General features: G+C 39.0%; 1 protein-coding gene across 2 annotated transcripts; it reads right to left on the minus strand.

Annotated features, from left to right (window-relative positions):
• On the minus strand, positions 1 to 23,210 carry lig1 (ligase I, DNA, ATP-dependent). 2 transcript variants are annotated; one of them, XM_036563633.1, is made up of 27 exons: positions 23,088 to 23,210; positions 22,152 to 22,214; positions 21,550 to 21,727; positions 21,241 to 21,409; positions 20,940 to 21,083; positions 20,207 to 20,524; positions 19,978 to 20,089; positions 17,917 to 18,012; positions 17,679 to 17,735; positions 16,939 to 16,997; positions 15,770 to 15,883; positions 15,429 to 15,595; positions 15,115 to 15,191; positions 14,928 to 15,019; positions 14,518 to 14,617; positions 14,165 to 14,250; positions 13,901 to 14,016; positions 12,371 to 12,466; positions 11,713 to 11,823; positions 7,154 to 7,225; positions 5,761 to 5,905; positions 5,262 to 5,344; positions 4,910 to 5,062; positions 3,175 to 3,228; positions 2,873 to 3,016; positions 2,386 to 2,478; positions 1 to 642 (listed from the first exon to the last, which is right to left on the minus strand). In XM_036563633.1, the coding sequence occupies exons 1-27, from the start codon at positions 23,102 to 23,104 to the stop codon at positions 568 to 570; spliced, it is 2,991 nt and encodes a 996-aa protein (XP_036419526.1). In that variant the 5' UTR covers positions 23,105 to 23,210; the 3' UTR covers positions 1 to 567. The 2 variants fall into 2 exon arrangements, with proteins under 2 accessions (XP_036419526.1, XP_036419525.1); XM_036563632.1 differs by having other exon boundaries at positions 20,207 to 20,527.
• Between the last annotated feature and the right edge of the window lie 922 nt (positions 23,211 to 24,132).

Genomic DNA, 24,132 nt, shown 5'->3' on the forward strand with positions numbered 1-24,132 from the left:
CACTTATTAAAGACATTTTTATTTGAATTCTTATTTCAATGCGTATTTACAATTACCTTTTTCCATTTTCATTTAAAATCCTTGTACAAACTGAGAGAAGAACTATTCAATTAGAGGCGGACGATACGGCAAAAATATCACAAGATATACTTCAAGAAATGTATCACAATACATGGTCAAAGTATCATGACACTGCTTTTCTGAGGTCTGATACTTTTAAACAGACAAAAAAGCCCCAGGAGTACCAGGATTAAAAAAATATCAAAAACTAAAGATTTTTAATAAATGTTTCATTTACTGCTCTGTCCTAAATTCAACTAAACAGGACAAATTATACACTCTTTGTAATGAAGAATGAAGCTGTTTACTAATGGTATCCACAATATACTCAGAAAAGCATTCTGTAATTTATTGCAATAACCATAAAATATTGTTATACTGCCCTCCCACGCTGTATTCAATTATAGGATTTGTACCAAGACACCGCTTAAACTCCGAACAGCTAACAATGACCGACCCAAGCAAATGAGAGTCCAGTTTCTGCCAGAGCAGATCACAGCACAAGAATCAGTAGTAATCCTCCAGATCAGGTTTGTCCCCTTGATTCTGAATCTGCTGCTGCTTTTTATAGAGATCAGCGATCTGAGAGAGGGAGAAAGAAAGAAAGAAAGAGAGAGAGAGAGAGAGAGAGAGAGAGAGAGAGAGAGAGAGAGAGATTAACATTTTCTCCTCTTAATTATCACATATTAATCTTGATTTGTATTTTGATTTATTTATTATTTTATTTATTTATAAATTTTTTTGTAATTAACTTTTGATATATAGATGATTTTTGTTATGCTTTGACAATACAAATGTACATTTGTCATGTCGATAAAGCAAACTTTAACTTGAGAGAGAGACAGATGTGACTTCCTAGTAATTGTTGTGAACCGTAAAAGAAGACTATAGTTCAGGATATTTAGTTTTGGTTCTGGAGGTATGGAGTCCGGCATGGTTTGGTGATGTTTAATAAACATACTACACTTGATTTATATAGTTCAATCAGATGTTGTGAATACATTTGCATGCTACACACTCATCTTATGCACATTTCAAACAGGTTTCTGCAACAAAACTTAATCAAGGCATTAATTTCCTTTTCCTTTTTTTATTAACTCAACAGAACTCTGAAGTTGTGCATCATCATCTTGCCTGCATTAGGAACTAAGTTTAAGCAGTGTGGTAAACTAACCAGATAAGCTCTGTCCACATACATGTTGTCCAGTGGCTGTTAAAAATGTGTTTTGTGTGGGATTTTTATTGTCAATCACAGTTTTTTAATTCTAAAAATGTAATTTTAATTCAAATTATTAAGAGGAAAAAAGCTAATAAGACGTTATATGTTCTGCCACCCCTCAACCATGATCACACTATGCAGAAAAGTCAAAAGCAATGTGAAACAAAGAAGACAGGAAAATAACAGTATAAAAGTGAGGACATGAAGCAGAGACAGATGAATGCAATCAAAAGCATTCCACAAAATGTTCCACAATGTCACAGTTCTGTCAAAGCGCTCCAGAACAGAGCAGACAGCCTCAAGCTGGGGAATCAGTGGCCATGATGAAAACACTTCCACAGTCAGTGCATGAGTGCAGCATCATGCGCTGTTCAGTTTTAGCAATTCACCCATGTGAATTACATCACCTCTGCTACCTGAACGCTATGCAGCTACTGAGTTACATAACTGCTGCACTGATTTGTCACTTGGAGTATGTGAAAGTCGCCTGTGCTACCTGTGTTAGTTTTAGCACTTGTATTACCTGTGTGCATTATGTACACCTAGTTTCAGTGACCGTTTCAGAGCCACTTGCATGCTGTACAGAACTTGATATTCTATACAGATATATTCAAATATATTCATCAGGCTCACTTCAGGTTTAAACCACTCTCACTTAAATGGCTGTTGGCCTGATTTAGTTTTTTTTCTCTCTATTCTTCCCTTGTAGTTTTATTATTTTAAGCATTTTTTTCAGGTTATCAGTATGAGAACAACACATTGTGTAGTTCAACAAGACTAAAATATCCGTCTTCGAAAGGCAGTCACTGATTAAGTAAATAAAGTAAGATTTAAACTCAATTTTGAAAACTAGGCTATTTGTTTTTTCCTTGTTTATCAAAGATCTGATAATGAAAGGCAATAACGCTATGCTACAAGCTAATTTAATCATCATCTGTAATTTTCAACTTTTATTTGGTCTTCGACTGGCGTTGAAGTCAGGATCCTGGATACATTTTTGGGCTATATTCAGGACTGAACTAAAATTGTAGGCCTGATTAAAGGGGTAGTGATGTGACATACTGTATTACTAGTGGTCCTGTGTGTTCTGGTGTTGATTCTCTTACCTGTGCTCCAGTAGTAGCATCCTCTGGCTTCTTGTCATCTCTGATGCGGAGGAAACGGGGGAAGCGAAGAGAAATCCCTTTCTCTGGGTCCACCTGGTGGACAAAATAAGCATTTCAGTCCAAGCCTATTCATGTAACACTTCCCACAATCTCTTACATATTGTCACCAATCTGCTTTTCAGGGCTTCAGGCCCAAACTTCCAGTCAGCCAGCCAATGACAGAGTGGTAAGGTTTTTTTTTTTTTAAAAAAAAGATAAATATAAGAAGAGGAACCAAAACCCAGTTCTCTTGGAGCCAAGTAGGAGGGTTATTACACATTTAGAATAGAACACTGTCACTCTGAATCTTACAGCATAGACTGGGATCAGCACTGCAGCTAAACAACATAATGAAAGTATCGTAACATTAGAATAACAACTGACAAACAGCACTGATCAACATAACTAAAAGAACCGACAATTCAGTTGTGCCGATAGCCATACTGACCAATCCCATTGCTGCCTTGTAGATCGGAGACAGTGACAGGTCCGCACATTTCACTTCCCACACTTGTACAGCGTCAAGCCAAACATCCGGCTCTGCTGATTGATCCACTCGGTAATACGGTCGGGGTTTGGGGAGGATATGGTCCTAATAAGCATAGCATGTTATATACTTCTTACTACACATTAATTAAATTATGACATATCAACTAACTGCTGGTACTATTTTTTTTTAGAATGCATATTTTATGCTTCACTCTGCAAGGATACATTTATGAATAGAAATTGAAAAGAACAGAACTGTACCTTTAAAAAATTGTAATGCTGCTCCAGATCTTCATCCTTGAAGCCAGTTCCTATCTACAAGCATAAAATCAAATCTCGTTTAGATTTTATGTTCCTAAAGAACTGGCTAAAGCACTTACACACACACTCAAAAGTCAACAGGGTTTTTTTAAATCCATCCATTATGAGAAGACAACGTTATGGGTCTGAAATAGGGCTGCACAATAAATCATGTTTTTATCATTATCGCTACATGAGTTTCCATGATAAACACATCTTTAGAGCTGCAATGACAGCGCTGATCTAATCGCATCAAACACAGCACATCAAAAGCAGCACACAGGCTAGCTCAGGCTCTACTGTTTTCTGCTAGCCAGCTGGGCTACTGCAGCTTGCTACCTTAGGAGGTTCGAACCAACTAAGAACACTGTGCCTAACTACACTCAACCAAAAGCAAGAACATTTTTTAAACTAAACACCCGGCTGTCTGACGCCACAATACTTAAAACCTAAACAAAAACAATAAAATAGAAAAGAATACGTATTTGTTCTTGTGTGCATACATAAAAAATAAACATGAATTTATTTGGTTTTGTAGCCATTATAGAAAAAGCCGTTGAGGTAATGCTGACTGTTTCTCAGCCCTTTAGTGCACAAAAAATGTGCTTGCAGTTCTGATGTAAGTAGTTTTTAGTATTACATTTCTTTTTATTTTCCAGAATCATGTTTATGGTGCGTTTGTAATTTTGTATTTGGCTATTTTTTTAAAGAGGGGTTTAAAGAGAGGTTAATTAGATTCTGTTCACACATCCCAAAAATTGTCTGCAAATGCGCTACATGTAGCCAAAGACACATTATTTGAATAGCAATTTATCGCTTCTCATATCGTCATCATGATATTGACAGCTTTATTGAACATCGCATGTTATGTCAATATCGTGCAGCCCTAATCTGAAAGGATGTGTAGCTGACAAGAAGCCGTTACTGAGAAAAGGAAATAGACAATAAATAAGAAAATGTGTACTACAACACAGAAACTGGACATCAGAGATGTGGGTTAAGGTTTTATGGTGTGATGAGTAAATTTGTAACTTGACTTACTTGGATAATGAAAAGCAGAAAATGTAACTAAGTTAAGACTGAACTTTGGATGTGTTTACAAGAAAGAAAAAAAAACTATCCCATCAGATTTCTTAGAAAAACTGAATGTCTTCTAAAAAGAATGGAAGTTGTACTTAAGTTAAAGAGTGGACAGAATGCACTCTGAAAACTAATATACTATGAAGCTGTAGAGGCCTCTGAATAATTATGTTAAATGCATGTTTTCTGCTTTTTTCCTGATGCTGAAAAATAATAACTTGTACCTTTATGGCCATTTTGAACGGAAATTAAACATATTAAGGCTGACTTTTGCACAGTACTATATTTACTGAATAGAGTTGACATATTGAGCATGTCATTTATTGTGTTAGTGCATACAGACATTAACAGCTATGAAAGCTACAGAGCTAATGAAAGTTAGGTCAGTTAACATGCAAACTGGCCACATCCATCAAGCTATTTAGAGTAGGAGTGCTGATCTCTCTTATGTACGATGACCTTACTAACAGGAACAGACCCTAGATCAGCACCACTCTACACTAAGAGGCTTTATGAATGAGCTGTGGTATCATTAGCTAATATCTAGTCACATTAAAAGTGTTTGATTCAAGTATTTTACATCAAGTTAGCCAACACTGCCACAAACTCCTCCTACCTTACAAACAGATTGAAACTCCTCGTTCTCCTCATCGTAACAGGCAAGCAGGAATCCCCCATAGCTGCCAGCTCTCTTGCCCTTCCCCAGGTATGCACCAATCACACACAGATCCACTGTGTCCCCTACACCCTCCAGATAATCTTTCTTCAGCTAGAGAGAGACAGAAGAAGAAAGAGAGACTGAACAAGACGGAAAGGGACAGCAGTCCCAAAGTGGGGGGAAGTTCAGTAAAAGGAGCAAATGCATGTTGTTTTTCTAGTGTTTTGTTGACACTTGACAACAAAAATGTCGAGTAAGCGAGCGAGAGACTGTGTGTGTGTGTGTGTGTGTGTGTGTGTGTGTCAGTCACCTTAAGCCAGTTGTGAGAGCGTTTAGCAATTTCGTAAGTGGCATCTTTCTCTAGAGTCTTCACCATCAAGCCTTCACAAGAGTCTAAAGGAGAGAGAAATCACCACTCACAACAGGCCAGCCTACTTCAATATACTTCACCTACTAAAAGGACCACTTTCATTTAAAAAGATGCTTTTGTAAAAGCACTTAATTTGACAGATAATAACAGTAATTAATTACCTACAAATAAAGAAGAGAACAATAGAGTCTGATAGTTCAGAAGGTGTGAAGATTCCACAGTCAGAGTATTTTATTCATGCGGGGCCAGACATGTTTTGAAAACTTATCACTATCAAGTGCTTTTAAATAAGACCATAAATCATAACAGACAACTGAGTACAATTCATTTGTGTCAGTTTTAACACTGGAATGTGCTGTAAAATTACAAAGGCTTTTAAGTTCCTTTATCATTATGTTCTCCACTTCCAAAACTCTGTGTTAATCATTCTCACACACACCTCGTACAGACTGCTCCAGGAACTCAGCAATGGTCTCGGTATTGTCAGAGTCGAGAGAACGAGCGAACACAAACTCTCCTTCCTTCTCCACAAAACTCTCCCTCAACAGAGCACGACGCCTACTCAACGGCTCCTTCACCAGAGACTAGAGAAGGAGAGACAGAGAGAGAGAGAGAGAGAGAGAGAGAGAGAGAGAGAGAGAGAGAGAGAGAGAGAGAGAGACAGACACACACACACGAGCGAGAGAAAGAAAGGAGAAGAGAGAAAAAAGAAAACACAAAAGAGGGAGAGACATTAAAAAAAACAGACAGGCAGAGAGAAAAAAAAGGAAAGAAAGAAAGGAAGCAAGACGAGAGAACAAAGAAAAAGGAGGACGCACAAGACAGGAAAGAGAAAAAAAAAAGATGAGAGATAAGATAGTGTGAGAAAAAAGGGAGAAACGAGACAGAGAGAGTGAGAAAGACAAAGACAACAGAGGAGAAAAGAAAAAGAGGGAGACAAAAGAAAGAGACAAGAGACAGCGAGCAAGTGAGAAAAAAAGGAAGGGGGAAAAATGGATGAGAGAGAGACAATCAAGAAAAAGTTGAGACAAGAGTAGGGGAGACAAAAAAAAGACAGCAAGAGAGAAGAAAGGAGGGATAGAGAAAAGAGAAAAAAAAAAGAAACGAGTTAAAAAAGTCAAGGAGAGAAACAAGAGAGAAAAAGGGAGAGAGACAAGAAAGAAAGACAGCATAAAAGAGGGAGACAAAAGAAAAAAGAATGAGAAGATATTGAGGGAGAAAAAAAAAGAGACAGCAGAAAAGGAAGGAAGGAAGTAAAGAAGTAATTAAAGAAGGAAAGAAAGAAGGAATCTGAATGTTATGAACATGAAAGCATAAATCCCACCAAGATACTTTCTGTATCTATACTAGCACCTCAACATAAATGAGAGTAGCTTTAAGTCTACATGCCTACACATTTTTCCATTTCAGCTATTGTAAACATGAATACACACACATTTGTATCTATTAAGAGTCATTCTTGATAACTCTTGATTATTCTCCAGCATCGTGTCCTTTCTTTGGCATCTAATCAACAGTATTATGCTGACTGTCTATCATTGGTCAGAAGTGGTCATTAGGTCGAGGTTTACAGTAGCATTCTGACAACTGTAGAAATAATGAGTTTATCTAATAAAAGAAGAAACATCCGGTGTGGATCATCTTCAATCACCGTATGATAACAGCTGTTAACTGACTCATGCACAATACATCTGTGTATTTCCCCCGAGTTCAGTAAAAACTGACAACTAACTGATGACCTGAAGGAGTGGCATTCAAGCAGGTAAACACTAGAAAAATATATCTAAAAAAATAATGTATTTTTCCATCTTCCCTCATCATCATGCTCTTACCTCTCCGTTCAGGTACAGGAGGTCGAAGGCGTACACACACACCTGCACCTTTATCTCAGACGCGTCCACATCCTGCAACAGACACACACTCATTAAAAAACAAAAATCATGAAATTCCTCCCACACCCTCTCTCTCCCCCTCACCATCTGTCTATCCTTCCACACCGCTTCCTCTTTTCTCTCACCTCTCCTCCCTCTGCACCTCAGTCTGCCCACTCCCTCTCTCATTTATTCCTTCACCTTTTTAACATCTCTCTCTGCCCCTCTTCCCTCCCTTCCCCTCCCAACTCCCAGCCCACCCACCACCTCTCCAATGAAGCATCAATTAGGGGTTTTTACTTAATAAGCATGAATGCTTTAAGTTCCTAATTAAAACATAAAAAAGACCAAAATGTTATTAATATTTTATAATATAATATTCTTAAAATTAAACTCCTTGGTAGCATGCCGACTGGGATTAGACTCCTTGCCAAATGTAGACTGAGGCTTGTAAGATGACTTGCCAATAAAGTTCAACTCTTTCTTGCCAAAGAAGAACTTTCTGGTGAAATTGAACCTCTAACTGTTCCTGACAAAAAGCCCACCTGAAATCCCTGGCCACAACAATACCTCAGAGATTACACCTGTAAGGCCTACTACCTTAGTTTAACATGAGTGATGCAGCAGCACATCTGCTACAGCTCACATACACATACAGCATCTACACTAGGGCTGGGAGGTATAACTAACAAGGTGTACCGTTTAAAAAACGATGACCATATTTCAGAATCGGCCAAGTAAACAAATTCCACACACTTATATTTTAAAGCTGCTCACCGATTGGTGGTGTCAGAGCTCACAGATAGGTGGTGCTGACAGAAAGAGGGGAAAATCAGAGCCAGGAAAAAAATTCAGAAAAACTAAGCATCGTAGTAGCTCCGCGACAGCTAAGAGCTACGAATACCACAGGACACGTTTGATTTTGGCTTTCACTCTTTGGCTCAACACACTTCACTTTGGACTCTCAGACATCCTCTAAACAGGTGTCATCATTTTAGCAACAGGTAGCTGGAACCAAGCCTGTGCTATGATGTTTGGCCAGCTAACTAAGCTATTGTTAGCTTGGCCAAAACACTAAAGTCCCCAACACCACAGAACAGGTTTGATTTCCGCTTTAAATCACTCCAACATCTGTAACTCAACTTTTGCTCTCTCTCAGACATTCATTTATCTTCTACACTTGTGCCAGCAGAGCACCAGCTAGTCAGAATTAGTCCTGTACTGTGGTGTGAGGCACCATTTGGGTCTGCAGCCTGCACGCTAAGCTAATCTTATGTTAGATCCACACATCACGGAACAGGTTTATTTTCACCTGTCTGTCCCTTCAGCGCCAATTGCTTGACTTCACTCCCTCAGATTTGTATCATTATCACCTAGACTTGTGTCAGTGCCTTAGTTAGCCAAAACGGAACATGTTCTGTGGTGAGCAGAGCCATTATCATGCTAGCTAATGCAATTCTAAACAGCTCCTCTCTCCTAGTTCGTACTGGAGAACAGTACTGTTTAACATTTATCAATAGATGGTTTGACATTTATTGAATGATTGTTTGAAACACATGCAGAGCATCCACTTATTTAGTGACCGTGTATGCTCACTACCTTTTTGATCATTTGAAAAACTTTTAAATAATGCAGGACAAGATGGCACAAATGTGGCATAAAACACTTATACATCAGTATAGTAGATCTCCAAGAGTAGGGTTTATTTAATTTAAAGAGAAAGTATTTTAACAGTGTAGATATTCTGTTGTTTCAGGACTACCTAGAACTCCTTTTGTTTCCCCTCATTGTCTGGAGATTGCAGGTTCAAATCTCAGCCCCATGACCAAAAATATCAGTAATTATTGGCACATTATGGGTGATATTTTCACAGAAACAAATAATGTTGTGGGCGGTCAATATTGGCCAACCAATATCACTCGTTCAAGTTTCCACAGCTCTGCAAAATCATTAACAGAAAGCACAGACAGCGAAAACATTATTTGTTGGTCTGCACATAAATAACTAGAATAAATTCAATAAAAGGCATAATTCAAGCTCAGGACAGAATATCACACACTTTCAATATCACATCTACTACTTCATTCCTCAGTGAAGCTCTTAGGCATTTAAGTCCTTAACCAAAGAATCAGGCTCTGTCAAACAGGACAGTGCTTCAAATCCACAAGTCAAAGGCTAATGAAGAAATCTTTCCCCAAATAAATAAATAAATTAAAAACACACACACAACACTCCTCAGTAAAAGCAAAAAAGTAGAAAAAGGCTGGCCTCTATTGCTGAGAATTTCTTAGCAGGAACATAAACACAAAACTATTGGCCAATCCGCACAGCCCCTAAAATCTAAGAACGAACTGCCAGAAGCAGTGAGATCATACGTTTCTTCAAGACTTTCTAGCCTTAAGCTATCTGAGAAAAGACTGGTGTGTGGCAATCAGCCTATAAAACATCAGCTTCCTAGTTTTTTTTCCCCCCACACGTCTCCCCTGCCTTTTCCCCTCCCTTCTTTTTCTTTTCCCTCCAAACACCTGATCTAAGAAATTCAAAGAAAACAGAGGCCATGTAACTCTCAGGATTACAAGTTTAACAACGTAAAGCAAGAGGCGCATACCAAAGCTTTCTTTGTCTGCATTTGTTGAACTGTACGGCTAGAAAACTGAATTTATTCTGTATTTTTCAACTCCTCCCCCCCAGGTTTAAACCTGGCAGACTTAGAAGCTCAATCATTCAGAGAAGGTTGCCTCTTCATGTAATATTGCTTTTCAGTTTTACTAATATATTACATTTATTGTGTGCTGAATTAAAAGCACGTGTGAGCAGTAATGTGAGTAACTGATTTTTCTTTTTTAATTTTCACCACCTTCTTGTGTTTTTTTTGATGGTCACTTACTACAGTGATAGTTTGGATTAGTTCATCATACTGAGAAAATGTCAAACCGTATTATCCTTAAGAACAAAGTGCCCATACCTGGGTCTTCATTTATAAAAGATTTGTATGAACGGATTTAATCTTAAAATGGTCGTGTGTGAAAATTCATGTTAAAGGAATGATTTTATTTATTTGTAAAACAGTGTTTTACCATGTAAGAGAGTGTAGATTGACACGTTTCCAACTTGACACATGAACTTCTGGCAGTTATTTAAAGGAGGGCAAAACAAATTACAGAGAAGTAGAACTACCTTCACCTATCCACTAGATTTACCTCATAACAAATCTAGCCTACATCATTAAAACCCTGCAAGTATTCAGTTTAAATTTTTATTTTAATTTCTAGATCACTAATGGTTGATAGTTAACACATCCTACCATCAAATACTTATTATCATGTGGCTCTGCTGAAGGGAGTTCCTGTGCTGTTGCAGGGGCAAACTCTCACCAAAAAAAAAAAATAAGTCTCACGACAAACATGTTAATTATGGCAACGATGTTAACTTACACAGATTAACAAATCTGCGATTAAAGACAATCTGCGATTAAAACTTTAATTTGCCATTGATTTTCATTGTCCACCATGGATCCGGCAGTACCAACAACAACAACAACAACACCAACAACAACAACAACTGACATTAATTATCAATGGTTTCTTCTTCCACTGCGAGACAAAACTAGAATAGGGCTACATCAAAACCAGCTAACAAGCAAAGAGGGAATTTAGAGATTTAAACAGACCATTATTAGACTCACATATGCAGCGCCACGACAATTTTAGCCAGCACTGAGAACACTGCTGCAATTATACACAAAACCTGTTGGTAATTCAAATTAAAACATTTTAAATACAAACATTATGTTTCTCTGTATGTTGCAATTTCACAGTTAATGTTCCATAATTACTCCAAACCAAAGCTTAATGCTGAATTTCATTAGAGTAGCCTGTTTACCCATTAGCTATCTGCCAAGCTGTTTATCCTAGATCAACTAGTTGTACAAAACCACGTTCACACCTGAAGTATATTTAGTCTTCAGCTGTTTATTTCACATGCCCGCAATTTATAATAGCAAACATTAATACATTAGCGATCCTGCATGCGTTTTTTCTATTTCAGTAATGCATAGAAAAATTAGTTCCCCCTTGTAGGGAAAATACTGAGCCTGCTAAGTGTCAGTGAGTGAGCATGTGAATTCCAAGCTAGGTCCCCGAGATGATCTGCATCCAATAAAGCCACTTATGTGTGATATACATATATTTTCTGATTTTCTGTTTGGCAGACATCACCCACAGCATGATTAAATTTAATGTAGGTTTACCATAAATATAATCCAGGATTAAAATGACAGTTTGAATGTAATTCTGCTTGTTTCGTTTTTTCAATAAACGTGTTAAGGGTGGCTACTGATGCATTGTTCCTGTTTTAACAAGGAAAAGACGAGGAAAACTAAAAATCTTCATACATACTGCAAAAATATTTTCTACAATTATCATCTATCATCAGTTATGACATTGTATTTCTTGTATACTGCCCACTTATTGGATGACAAGCTGAAAGGTAAAGAATCCTCATCCTCTCCACTCGCTTACCTTCCTCTTGCGTGTGGTAAGGACCTGGAAAGGTTGGATCTGTTTTTTCTCTCTGTCCCACGCAACAGCCTCTGAGTCCAACACACAGCAATGCACTGATTCCTTCCTTACCTGAGAGAGAGAGAGAGAGAGAGAGAGAGAGAGAGAGAGAGAGAGAGAGACAGAAAGAGAATCAGATAAAACTCTGCGCATACAGCTTTGAATTATGAGTGCGTGTGTAAACTCACTGATAAGGAGAACACAAGGTCTGGGTGAGCTACCGCGGTTGTATCTCAGTGTGTGTGACAGAGACAGAAGAGGGGGAGCAAGAAGCAAGGAGCAGGGAGAGAGAGCAGGAATGAGTATGAGAGAGAGAGAAGAGGATACGGTGAGACAGAGAGAATCAGATAGAATTCAACACATTAAAATTGAGAGTTATGAGTATGTGCAGACTTGCTGATAAGGGGAACACCAGGGCGAGCTGCTACATCTGCGCAAGTGTACGCAACACACTCAAAAGACCAAAGATACAAAGAGAAAGGGAGAGAAAGAGAGAGAGTCCTTGTCTGTGTCAAGGACTGGAGGCTGTAGGCTCTAGGAATTCACTGCTGACTGCTAATAGCTGTATGCAAGAGCGTGTGTGTGTGTGTGTGTGTGTGTGTGTGTGTGTGTGTGTTACCTGTGGGATTCGTGAGATGATGTCAGGGTATTTGCTGGTGTTGTCCTCTTGATTTCGGCTGAAAATACGAACCTCTCCGTTTTCAAGAATATGAATCTGCCAAATCAGAAACAAATCTAATCAATGAAATAAAGTCAAAGGATATCTGATATATGTAAAAAGGTGGAAATCCACAGATCCACTGACACAAAATGCTCCGTTCTAGGGAAACCAAGTCAGAATTGTTCACAACAGTGGTGATGTGAACCAGACATCTAAAGAGTTTAAGGTCTCTAAAAGTTCCCTCACAGAAAGTTATTACATTAAATGTTTATAAATATGCGGTCTAACCTCCGAGACACTGTATTACGATAACTTTGAGAAAGCTTTGGCCTAAAACATCTTTTTAAAACACATTCCTGGTGGAGAGGTACATGCAGCGCACACCCACTCCCAAGAAGGACTTGTTAATGAGCTGATTAGTTGGGTCAGGTGTTAAAGCAAGGTGTTTTTATAACTGCAAATACATGTAAACACCTCTGGTTTAATGTAGTCAAGTCCAGTCAAGTTTTGAGTCTCTGGTCAAATTAAAGTCTCGAGTCCCTGAGGTGCAGGCCCAAGCCGAGTCTAGTGTCTCTGGGGAGTGAGTCCAAGTCAAATCTTGACTCTATTTAGTTGTGAATTGTAATTAAGTCTTAAATCATGACTAACATTGAAACTAAACCTGCTATAATGTTTATAGAAGATTAACTGTAGCAAACAAATGTAAGTCTTTAGTCTCTGAGATGAGAGCCAGAGTTGAGCAAGTCGCAAGGCTGAGTCAAGTCTCAAGTCTCAGAGGTGCAATTTTGTTTCCAATCTTAATAAAATGAGTCCGAATCAGGTCTCAAGTCGCTGAGATGCGAGTCCAAGTCAAGGCTAAAGTCTCTGAAGTGCAAGTTCGAGCCAGTATCACTGGCACGAATGCGAATCATGTCTCAAGAGTTGCTGTGCTGCAAGTCTGAATTGACTCAAGTCGCTGAGAATCTGGATCAGGTCTCAAGTCTTTAATAATGATTACGTGTTAAATAAAGTTCATCATTAACAATCAAGCTAAACTTGCTATATTATTTAAATAGGATGCACTGCTGTACAAACAAGTTTGAGTCAAGTCTCAAGTCTGAGATCAGAGTCAAGTCTTGTGTCTCTGAGTCGCGAGTCCGAGTCAAGTCTCTGAAATTCAAGTTTGTGCCTGTCCAAAACTGACATGTCAGTAACTTTCAAGATAAATTTTTACAGTATTTAGCAGAGGAATACTGCGAGAGTCATTTTACAACAACGATTGTAACTTGCGTATATAAATATATTTCATGACTTTTCCAGCACTTATTTACCGTGGCTTTTCCAGGCCTGGAAAACCAAAATGCTACTTGCCATGACTTTCATGACCATACGAACCCTGACTTTCTCAGGCTGACATGTCCCCATCTCTGCATTAAATGTCAAACATGAAGGGCTTTGGCTCCTCCTAGTGGTTTGACTACCAACACACACATTCAAACACACACTCACCTGTGCTCTCTCTCCGTCGTATTTGTACTCGCACGTGAAAGCGGCCTCATCAAACCTCTTCATCACCTCCCCCACTCCTTTAGTGGGGTGAGCCAACATAGGTCTCAGGGGCACACCTGGAAATAATACACCAACGTTTCACAATTACAGAGAGTGGCAAAACCCTTATTTCCTCAGTCATACAAACATAATGTACACCAGAGAGTTAATCTCTCAAAGAGCAACTTTAACCACACACCAGCATTTGTTCTCTTTGGTCAGTACCTGGAGTGAGTTTGCAGTAGTTGGGCAGCTCGTCTATGCCTTCCTTTAACAGGACAGGAATGATGACATCATAATTTGGCATTTCACTAGACAGGACGGAAAAGGCAGGTTAAACAATCATCCATGAAGGTGGACTAAGCTCTGTGTCAGTCAAATTACAGCCTGGTTTACTGTATGCTTCAGAATTTTGAATGAATTAGCGTTTCAACGACTGAATTATCTAAATCAGTAGAACTGCTCTGTAATACATGAATTTGGAATCGTTTCTGAATTGGAACTATTTTAAGGAAAGTTTAAACTGACAAATTTCAAACGCTTGTTACAACTAGTCCAAAGAAAATTAGTCTGTGTACCAGTAAGTCTGTTTTAGAATGAGTCCTTTCTCTTCCAGCCATCCTCTGCGGCTCTCTGTGCTCATTCCCTTTCCTGCATCAATTACACTTGGAGGAAACTCTGAAAACACACACATACCAATACAGAAATGCACACACAGATAGACCATCAACAAACAAGCAAATCTGCAAAAACATGTACATTCACAAAAAGATGCAAACATCAGCACGCTAAGTGGTAGTACATGCTATGCAATAACAATAGTACAAACTATTGTCTGAAAACAAGGGTCATTTTGAAAATGACAAGACCTTTCCAGGTTTCTCCCGTTTCCACTGTCACATGAAAAAAAATCTCTCCATGGCATTATTTTAGTACAAGGTCAGTGTGACATATTATTAAATGTCAGCTGAACAGTAGTAGCATTTACCTTGACCTGGTGGAGTCAGACACACAGCCTGACTCAGAGCTGCTAGAACGCTCTGCTCAGCCAATCCAATCCTCAGCTTCCCTGCCAATGACCTGTCAATCAAAGCATACAGCCATAATAATCTACATGCAATAAACAAAACATGCATAGAGTACGTATAGCAAATAAGGTCAAAGGCGTGACTGACCGCACAATGTATCTGGCCTCTGAAAAACGACAAGCCACAAACAGACCCTTAATGATGTCGATTTTCTTATTCATAGCCTGGAGAGAGGAAGAAAAAGGAAATGATGCAAGGTGTGTGTGAGAGAGAGAGAGAGAGAGAGAGAGAGAGAGAGAGAGAGAGAGAGAGAGAGAGAGAGAAATATGTGGAATTTAATAAAGCTAAAGTGATGTTATTTGCTTGGAGGTGTTGGGCCTTGAAACTGTCACAAAAGAAAGCACAATCAGCAACCCTATTTTTTGGTCTGTCAGCAGAGTTTCAGGGGTCTCTGCACTTACTGAGTTGCCACTCATGTTGCCAATTTCCTTCAGTTTGCTGAACACGCCTGTCGCCGTCAGATTTGCTGGTGCAAACATCATTCTCTGGTTGCTACGGGAACTCTCAGCCACCAACCCCAGGTCACCTTTTTCCTGGGCCTCTGCTTTGATTTTTTCCAGTTGTCGCCCTGGAAATGACAATAAACAGTCATTCTAGCTGGATGTGAACAGCAGGCATGGCCAAGCTAGTGCAGTTTTTAAGTTTTATTTCAGGGATTCTGGCCAGGTATCTAAGAATGGAAATTTTATTTTGCTTTGTTATTTTCAAGCTCAAAAGTGTCTGTGTGTGTCATTCCACTGACCAGTTGCCTGGGCAACAGCCTTCATCAGCACCGTCTCTCCGACGCCTAGCTCTAGCCCCTGGTAGGCGGGGCCAAGCTGATTCAGGCACAGGTAAACACAGCACAGCAGATCATCTACAAACAAAAGGATCATTGACAGCAAACCAACAATTAACTTTAAAATAGTGAGGATTTCATTTGCAGGATTTTTTTGGACCACATCATACATCTTCACACATTAATATCATAGACACAGGCTTTACAAGAAGATCCAGTTCGATGTTTAGGTCTCAAAGGCAAAATCAACATTATACTGATGATGATGATGATGATGATGATATGACAATAACAGTTCATTCACTTCCATCCTTTTTTTTTGGACTGAATTCTCTCCGAACACTCATTCCACTCAGGGAAGAAGTCCGAAGCAGAAAAAAAAAGGTTTTTTGTGGGCAGTTACAAATTTCCACCAGAGAAGTCTCCAAATCCCCAAACCTTACATAGTGCACCTTTAAATTTTCAATTGACACGCATTTTTATTGACCGTTATTAATTTACATGCACATTTATGAACTCCACCCGGTAACTGCTACTTCCACCTCTCATATGCTTCCTCCTGAGTCCACTCAAAAGAAAGAGAACATCTCAAAATTACCAGAAAGAAAAAAAAAAAAGAAAAAGGTTGCCTTTATTATTAATAATAGTTGCAGTAGGAATCTCTAAATACACCAGCTTCTACACTTCTAGACATATCAAAGATGTTCCTGGAAGCATCAGCAGATGTACTTATAGACATAATAATAGCAGCATTTTCTTCTGTTCATTTCTAGACAGTCCCTAACTTTGAACCAGACACAGGAATATGAACAAAGGGATACTGTTTCCAGCATAGGCCTAGACAGACAAGAAATGCTGTCAGATCATCCATGTCATGCTCTACGAGCCGAATTGAAGAGAATGAAAAACGATGAATGTCCAAATTCCCTTTGCTATCCATCACTTTCAACTGACACCAAACTCTCCCTCTATCCGTCATACACAGCAAAATAAAGAAAGGAATAAAAGGATGGCTTCTCTCTGCACCGATATTCATCAAATTGCTCATCCACCAAAAAACACAAGTGCAAAAATCTGAAAATGCAACATACACAGACAAGTGCAGACAAACACAGACAGACACAAACACACACCTGGAGAGAGCAGGATGACAGATCGGAGCAGGTTAGACAGCGTCTCAATGTTTCTCAACCTGGTAACGAGCAGAAAAAAAAAAGACATATTACTCATACAAACTCTCCAAAACACTCATTACACACTCAGTTCAAGCGATATATCAGCTGGCCATTATTGACTACCCCTGGTTTTATCACTACTGGCAAAGCTATCACAGATTATTAGTCATTATTTTGATATGGCAGAAACTTTGGTGGATGTGCCACTAAAGAACTCCATAAGAGGCACCCCTTGTTTAACTAAGACAACAAAACACATTGAACTGATACTGAACATAAAACACCATCATGGTTAAAGTAAAAACCTGTGTAATACAGCCAGACCTAACCTTCAATATGAGAATGCTATATCAAAAATAATTTGATTCATGTGCAACTGAATGATTTACAGGGCATCTCTCAAACATATAATGCTAGGAAACAAACTACTTAGAGGAAACGCTATGGTCATATTGGTCAGGAAAACACTTTAACTAAAATTGTTGGAGTATAAAATTTAAATCTAAAGTAAATTTTAAATTATACTGGCCAATATTTATCAAAATTTGTAGCACCTTAAAATTGTTATGCATCAGGCCCTAACACACACCAACTTTACATTAGGCTTTTGATGTTGCATGAAATAAACCATCATCCAATCACACTCAAAAGCCATTGCTGAATAACGTGGGGTGTGTTAATTAAAGTGGGAATTATACCTGCCAGAATCTTCCTCAATCTTTTCAAAGGTACGAGCAACAGCAAGATATGGAACTCTGAGAGAGAAAGAAAGAAAGAAAGAAAGAAAGAGAGAGAGAGAGAGAAAAGAGAGAAAGAAAGAGAGAGAGAGAAATAGAGAGAGAGAGAGAGAATATAAAATATTATCAAATAGTTGGTGAAACACAAAAAGTAAGCAATAGTCAAAGGTATGTTTGAGAACACAGTGAAAGTGTTTACTTTTGGGCCTTCTTCCAGCAGGCATCGTTAATGGGATGGTAATGAGCTTTCGAAGGATCGTACTGGCTCTGATTTGCAGGCTCCGCTCCCTTTTCACTGTCACAAACATAAAACCTCAAAACATAACTAGGCCACACAAGTTAATTCCAAAATATGCTTATATACTTTGACATTTCTGCACTAGGTTTACACAGTACTGTGAAAAAAATCTGAAGCAGCCAAGGTAACAGTTCAGAATTAGATATCTGGGGCTCCTCAGTGGCGCAATTGTCTAAGTGTTAGCCCTCTCATCAGGAGATCATGATTTCGATCCCTGGTAAAGCTACAGCCATTCGTAGCTGGGAGACCAAGAAAGCACATTTAGCCTCACTCTCCCTGGAGGATGGCACCCCGTCTCCCCACAATCATTCAGCACAATGCCAGTAACAGAACTGGCGCTTTCCTCAGAGCATGTTCAGCTGTCCAATGATGTTGTGTTAGCGCCAGTTCAAAGTTCATAGCCTGAGCTAGCTTTTGTCCTCCTAGCGCTGGTGGTATTGTGTGATTGGGGGAATCCTAACTAGTGGGTGGAACTGGATATGTCTAAACAGAACATTGGGGAAAAAAATAAAAATAAATAGAGAGGGGGCCAGTAAATGTGTTTGTTAAAAAGCTACTATCCTGAATATAAGTTCTTGACTGCTTGCTGCACTTCAGTCATTGTATGTGTTTGTTCAATTCAGTTATCAATTGTTAATACAGGACTTCCTGGAAAGCTTTGGAATGAGGTTACACTCACATTTTTCAAACAAATTAATGTTTACTGCCCAGACAAATAGCTCTGTATATTTTGTCAGATGTTTTTTCTTAGATTTTTTGCACAGTACTATGAATCTGATATATACACACACATAATAAATACCTTGTTTCTTTTAAAGCAAGAAATGCCATGGAAGGAGACATGTAGACATTCAGATGTGACCAGTAGTATAAAGTGATATGCTTTTCAATCAATCAAATCAATAAATAAATAAAAGAAGAACTCCATGTTAAACACTTAACAGCTACTTTACAACACATTGTTGATGTCTAGTTTACAAACTCAATTCCAAAGTTAGTGCAGTGTGCAAAAAGCCAAGAAAAAATAGAAAGCAGTGATTAGTAATTTGTGTTTGACCTTTATTAATTTGAAAACAGTACAAAAACACAATATTCTGTGTTTTACCTTATGAACTTTCGGTCAATATAGGAGGCTCATTCCAAATACAACACCTACGAGTTCCAAAGAAGTTATACCACATTTTCTAACATTTAGTAACCGAAAACACCAATTGATCCAGTTCTTAAAGCGGAATTTTTTGCCCTCAGCTACACAAACGTACAGGATTTCAATGTCATATTTTGGCCCTCATAATGCCCCACACATAGGAGACAGGCAGGCCAGTCAAGCACAACTAATTGCGCAGCCATGCTGTTGTAATGTGTGCAGAGTGTTTCTTGCCAGTGTACAACAGATGCTGGCTTTAGAACTTTACGCTGGTAACAATCTGGATGGTCCTTTACTTGTTTGGCCCAGAGAACATGATTTCCATTATTTCTATAAACAGTTTGAAAGGTTGAGTCATCAGACTACAACATACATTTCCGCTGTGTGTCAGCCCAGTTCAGATGAGCTCAAGCCTAAAGAAATTGGTGGCATTTTTGGACGTTATTGAATTATGGCTTCCACTGTGCATAGTACAGTCTTAACTTGCATTTGTGGATGTAAGAACAAACACTGCTCAAAGGATTGCAAAAGTATACCCAAACTCATGAGGAGATATCTGTAACAGAAGCATGTCTCTTTTTAACGCACAGCCGTCTGAGAGATCAAACATCACAGACATTTAATTTATGGTTTTGGACAATGAAGTTGACAAAACTCTTGTCTTTGTACTGCTTTCATTTAGATGGTCAAAGTGGATTTACAAATCACTGCTTCCAGTTTTTATTTGCATTTCACATACTGTCCCAAGTTTTTTGGAATTACATTTGTATATCTGTATATTCATTTCCCACTATAAATTCTTACTGCCGTCTTACCCTTTCTTTTCTTTCTCCTCATGCACAGTAGCAGCCTTCCCTTCATCCTTCTTTTTCTCTCCATCGTTCCTTTCTTCTGATTTTTCCAGCTTCACTGCAGCCTTTCTGGGTGCTACAGGAGATGGAGGAAAGAACAGAGGAGAGATTGTGCAGTTCAATAAACAGAAAAGCAGGGAAATTTAGACAAATGGAGACTGAAGATAAAAAAATATAAAAAAGAAAAACTCACCAAAGAAACTGCTGATAGGTTTTTTCTTAGCAGATCCCTCTCTCTTGTCCTCATCTGCATTCATCCCTTCCTTTGTTAATCTTTCAGGACTGCATTTTTCCTCCTTCACTTTACCCACATCACCATTCTTCCTCTTCACTCCATCTTTCTCTTCGTCCTGTTCAACTTCATTTTCATCACTCTGTTTATTTGTCTCTTCTTTTACTCCACTACCAATCCCTTCATCCATCTTCTCATCCTTCTTCTCTTTCTGTTCCTCCTCTATGGTCTTTTCATTTACATTCTTTTCCTCAAGCTCCATTGCCTCTTCCTCGTTCCCTGCTTTCAGGAAAATACAGCACAAGAAAACAGGAAAGTTGGAGAGCATCCTTCATGTCTTTAGAGGTAAACATTTGGAAGACCCTGATCAACTCATTCAATGTAATCGTTTACTTTGTTGGGTTAGTACGGAAGCCCTGAAAGGCCATCAATTCACATTTCACTTACTCTAAAGTTGCAACTTGTTTGACTAAATTACAGTGTCACTGTTTCAAACTGTCCATGATAACGTAACAATGAATATTTAGTTCTGCGGTATAGTGAATTGCCAAATACAAGCACATATAGAGTCACGGCATCCATATGTTTAAGCTTGACAGCCTCATATCTAAATAAGAGAATTTTCCCCACAGAAAAATCCGCTTTCAGGAGCATGACACATAAAAGGTCACAAAAATGTTTTAACCAGTCTCACCCGCCTGGTCAGCAGATCTTTCTATCCGTGCTCTTTTACTCTCCTGTCCTTCCTCTCTCTCGTTTCCTTCCTTCTCTTCCTCCTCCTTTTCTCTCTCTCCATCACTCCTGTTGTCCAACTTTCTCTTGGGAAATTGCTTACGGGCTAAAGAGAGACAGAGACACAATAATACAGAGGCAGAATCAAACTTGGTTGCGAACAAGTCAAACTTAATGATGGACTAACTAAAAAAAAAAATTGCAAAGACAGATGCATTTTTAATCAGATATCCAAAAGCATAAAAGGGCAGGCAGACACTGACCAGTCTTGCGTTTTGGGATGCCAGAGGGTGATGTGGATGTCGGTGTAACAGGTGTTCCAGGGGTGCCTGAATCTCCCGAAACAGCAGGGGTGGCTGGGGTGACAGGGGTTGTTGGCGTAGCAACAGGTTTTGGCGAAAGTGGGCTGGGAGTGGCCTTAAAAACATCAGTCTATGAGCAAGAGAGTGGTATTAGAAATCAGAACCAAAAGCTGGATTCAAGGTTGAAGACCTCAGCCCTAAATTAAACTCTAAGAATCTGCTAGTAAATATTCATATTGAGTGACAACAGGAAAACAAAATGCACTGTACTTTCTCCTTGTCTGGCTTGACCGCTTGGTCTCTGTCCTGTGTGGAAGCAACGTCTTTTACTGTTGGCAGGTCTTCGTCATCACTATCTATGATTGGTCGGCTGCGTTTGCTCGTCTTCTTCACTGGGGAATCACATTCCTTCTCACCATTCTGAGTTTTGAGGGGGCTTTTAACTGGTCTAAAGGAAGGAAAAGTGACCACATAAGCCTAGCAAAGGAAAGATTAATAATAATTCTAACTTGTAATTCTAATTATTAACAACATGAGTAAAAATAAGCAAAAAGGATATGAAGAAACGTTATTCACTGATACACAAAGAAATCTAGGCCTTCAGCAACAAAAACTGCTCATCTGTTTAGCTGTTGATTTACTAAAGGTGGTAATAATTTCAGAGAGCACTGTATACCAAAGCTATTTACTCTAAGAAAGAGGAAAAAGATTCCTTTGATAGCAACTCTATCAAAAAGTTCTAAGATGTAACTTACATTTCTATTATTCTTGTGGGATGTAACTTACATTTCTATCTTTCTACAAAAAGCTAAAACTAAATATCCCCTTTAAGCATGTAGACACTAAAACTAAGGCAGTGCGGTTTCACTTACTCAGACTTCCCTTTAACCGGTCCGTCATTCTTCTCCTTACATTTCACTGGCTGAAAAAAAGACCTGAAGAAGCACTTCGGGTTAAAAATGTGAGAATTGGCCATGTTTTCAATCTCTCCTGCACTGGGAGACTGACAACATCGTTAAGGACTGGAAAAAATAAGAAAAATACACAGCAGAAGTTCGTAGTTGGTTGTTTTGGCCTGTTGTTCTACAGCTAACAATTCTGTAAAGCAGATGCACTCAGTCTTCTCTCTAAGATTAATGTTACCCGACAAAAATCGATACCAAAAAATATTATGTGAGCCAGCCAGCTAGCTGGCACAAAGCTGAAGTTGGCTTCTTACCCGCCAGCTCCTTCATCGAATTTTCCCGTTCCACCTTAAATGGTGCAGCAGTTACCTTCTGCACCATTTAAGATGGAACGGGAAAATCCGAACAAGAAGTTGGCGAATAAAAACCAACTTTAGCCTCGTTAGCCGGCTACGACAGCGGACTAACTAAACAATTTTAGATAAACCAAAGTCTCAGACTAAATTATTCCACTCAAAATGTTGTTTTTCTCTATTGCAGATCTTCCCCAACTGCACAAAAAGACAGTCTGTTAGCTAACGCAAGTCTAACTTGCTAAGTTCTTAGCTAATGTTAGCCAGCCAGCGAGGAAAAAACACTCCAGCTTGACACACTTAAGACTTCCTGTGTAAAATAAAATAGACACACCGAAAGGTATTTTAAACCTATACAGTATTATACTACATATCACGAATACTCTGATGTTTAAGGTGTTCTCAGAACAGTTGTAGCGCGCTAACATAGTTGAGTTCACTCCGTTAGCTGAGTTCGCTGCTGCTGCAGCCATCATTTTAAACACACACTAACGTAAATTCATCTGCGTTCACTATTAAGAGAAGAGAGGACAAAACGACAAGCACTCACGCTATGCTCCGCTGCATGTTAGCTGTGGAGTAAATGCACTTCAAACGTTCAGATACTCCCAATTTTTTTTTACTGTAACTTCAGTGTTGTCATCCACTGTGCTTCGCGCGCTCAAACCCGAACCATTCGGCGCCAAAGTGACGTAAACGCTGTTTTGAACCGGATCGAACTGATTCATCGATTCCGAACCTTTGCTACAGGTTCTCTCCAGCAGACGTCTGTCCCAAAACGTTTAATAACGCTCCTCTACTCTGGACGAATGTGGAGGAGTGGAGAGAACGACAGGAGAAGGAGGAATTTTTAATTGAAAAGTAGGCCTAACGGAGAAATGGGGCCACTTGTAAGTTCCAATGTCATCAGATTTGATACTGATTGTTAATTAACTAAGACAACCACTCATGCTTGAGTGGGTAACTGGATGAATCGCCAGAAATCCTGGTGGGCCGGTTACTGTGAGCAAATGTATAAATGCACGCTCACAAGAACTCTCAGAAAAACTGTAACATTACATCTGGATCAGGACTGGATGAAGCTAAAGTTAGCTTCTTATTCTCATTTCCCTTTCCACCTTGAATGATGTAACAGTTGCATTCACATGCCTATACGGACACTAGCGTGTAACTGCTGCACTATTTAAGGTGGAATGGTAATTCGAATAAGAAGCTAACATTAGCTTGAAAGATTAGCACTTCAAATTAGCGCGTAGACATGGTACTGAGGCAGTGCCTAATCACCTGTAACTACAAATTATTGTGTTTTCACTAGCTTAGAATGAGCCTTTCATATCTACAGAGGAGCAGGTCCTCCTCCTACATGTTGTGCCACCATGTTTTACAGTAGCTCAGAACAGATAAACCAAACACTGGCTCTAGAGAGTGCCTTTTGTGTTTTTCATCAAAGAAGCGAAAACATGAAGAAGCAAAACAAAATCGGGACAGGAGTCAGCAGAAAACCCATAGGTTCTACTACAGTCTTGTAAAGGTGGTGGGGGTGAGGTACGAGTATTCAGGTGGTTGCAATGTGCAACTTCACCACTAGATGCCTC

Source organism: Colossoma macropomum, unplaced genomic scaffold (assembly GCF_904425465.1).
Source record: "Colossoma macropomum unplaced genomic scaffold, Colossoma_macropomum, whole genome shotgun sequence".
Taxonomy (NCBI): Eukaryota; Metazoa; Chordata; class Actinopteri; order Characiformes; family Serrasalmidae; genus Colossoma; species Colossoma macropomum.

Excerpts from the sequence above, each read along its gene's own strand:
- lig1 (XM_036563632.1), bottom strand. Across the intron at positions 14,017-14,164 it reads CTACTGCAAACTCACTCCAG|GTGTGCCCCTGAGACCTATG; the intron begins GTACTGACCAAA and ends TATTATTTCCAG. Across the intron at positions 5,063-5,261 it reads GCTCTCACAACTGGCTTAAG|CTGAAGAAAGATTATCTGGA; the intron begins GTGACTGACACA and ends GTCTCTCTCTAG.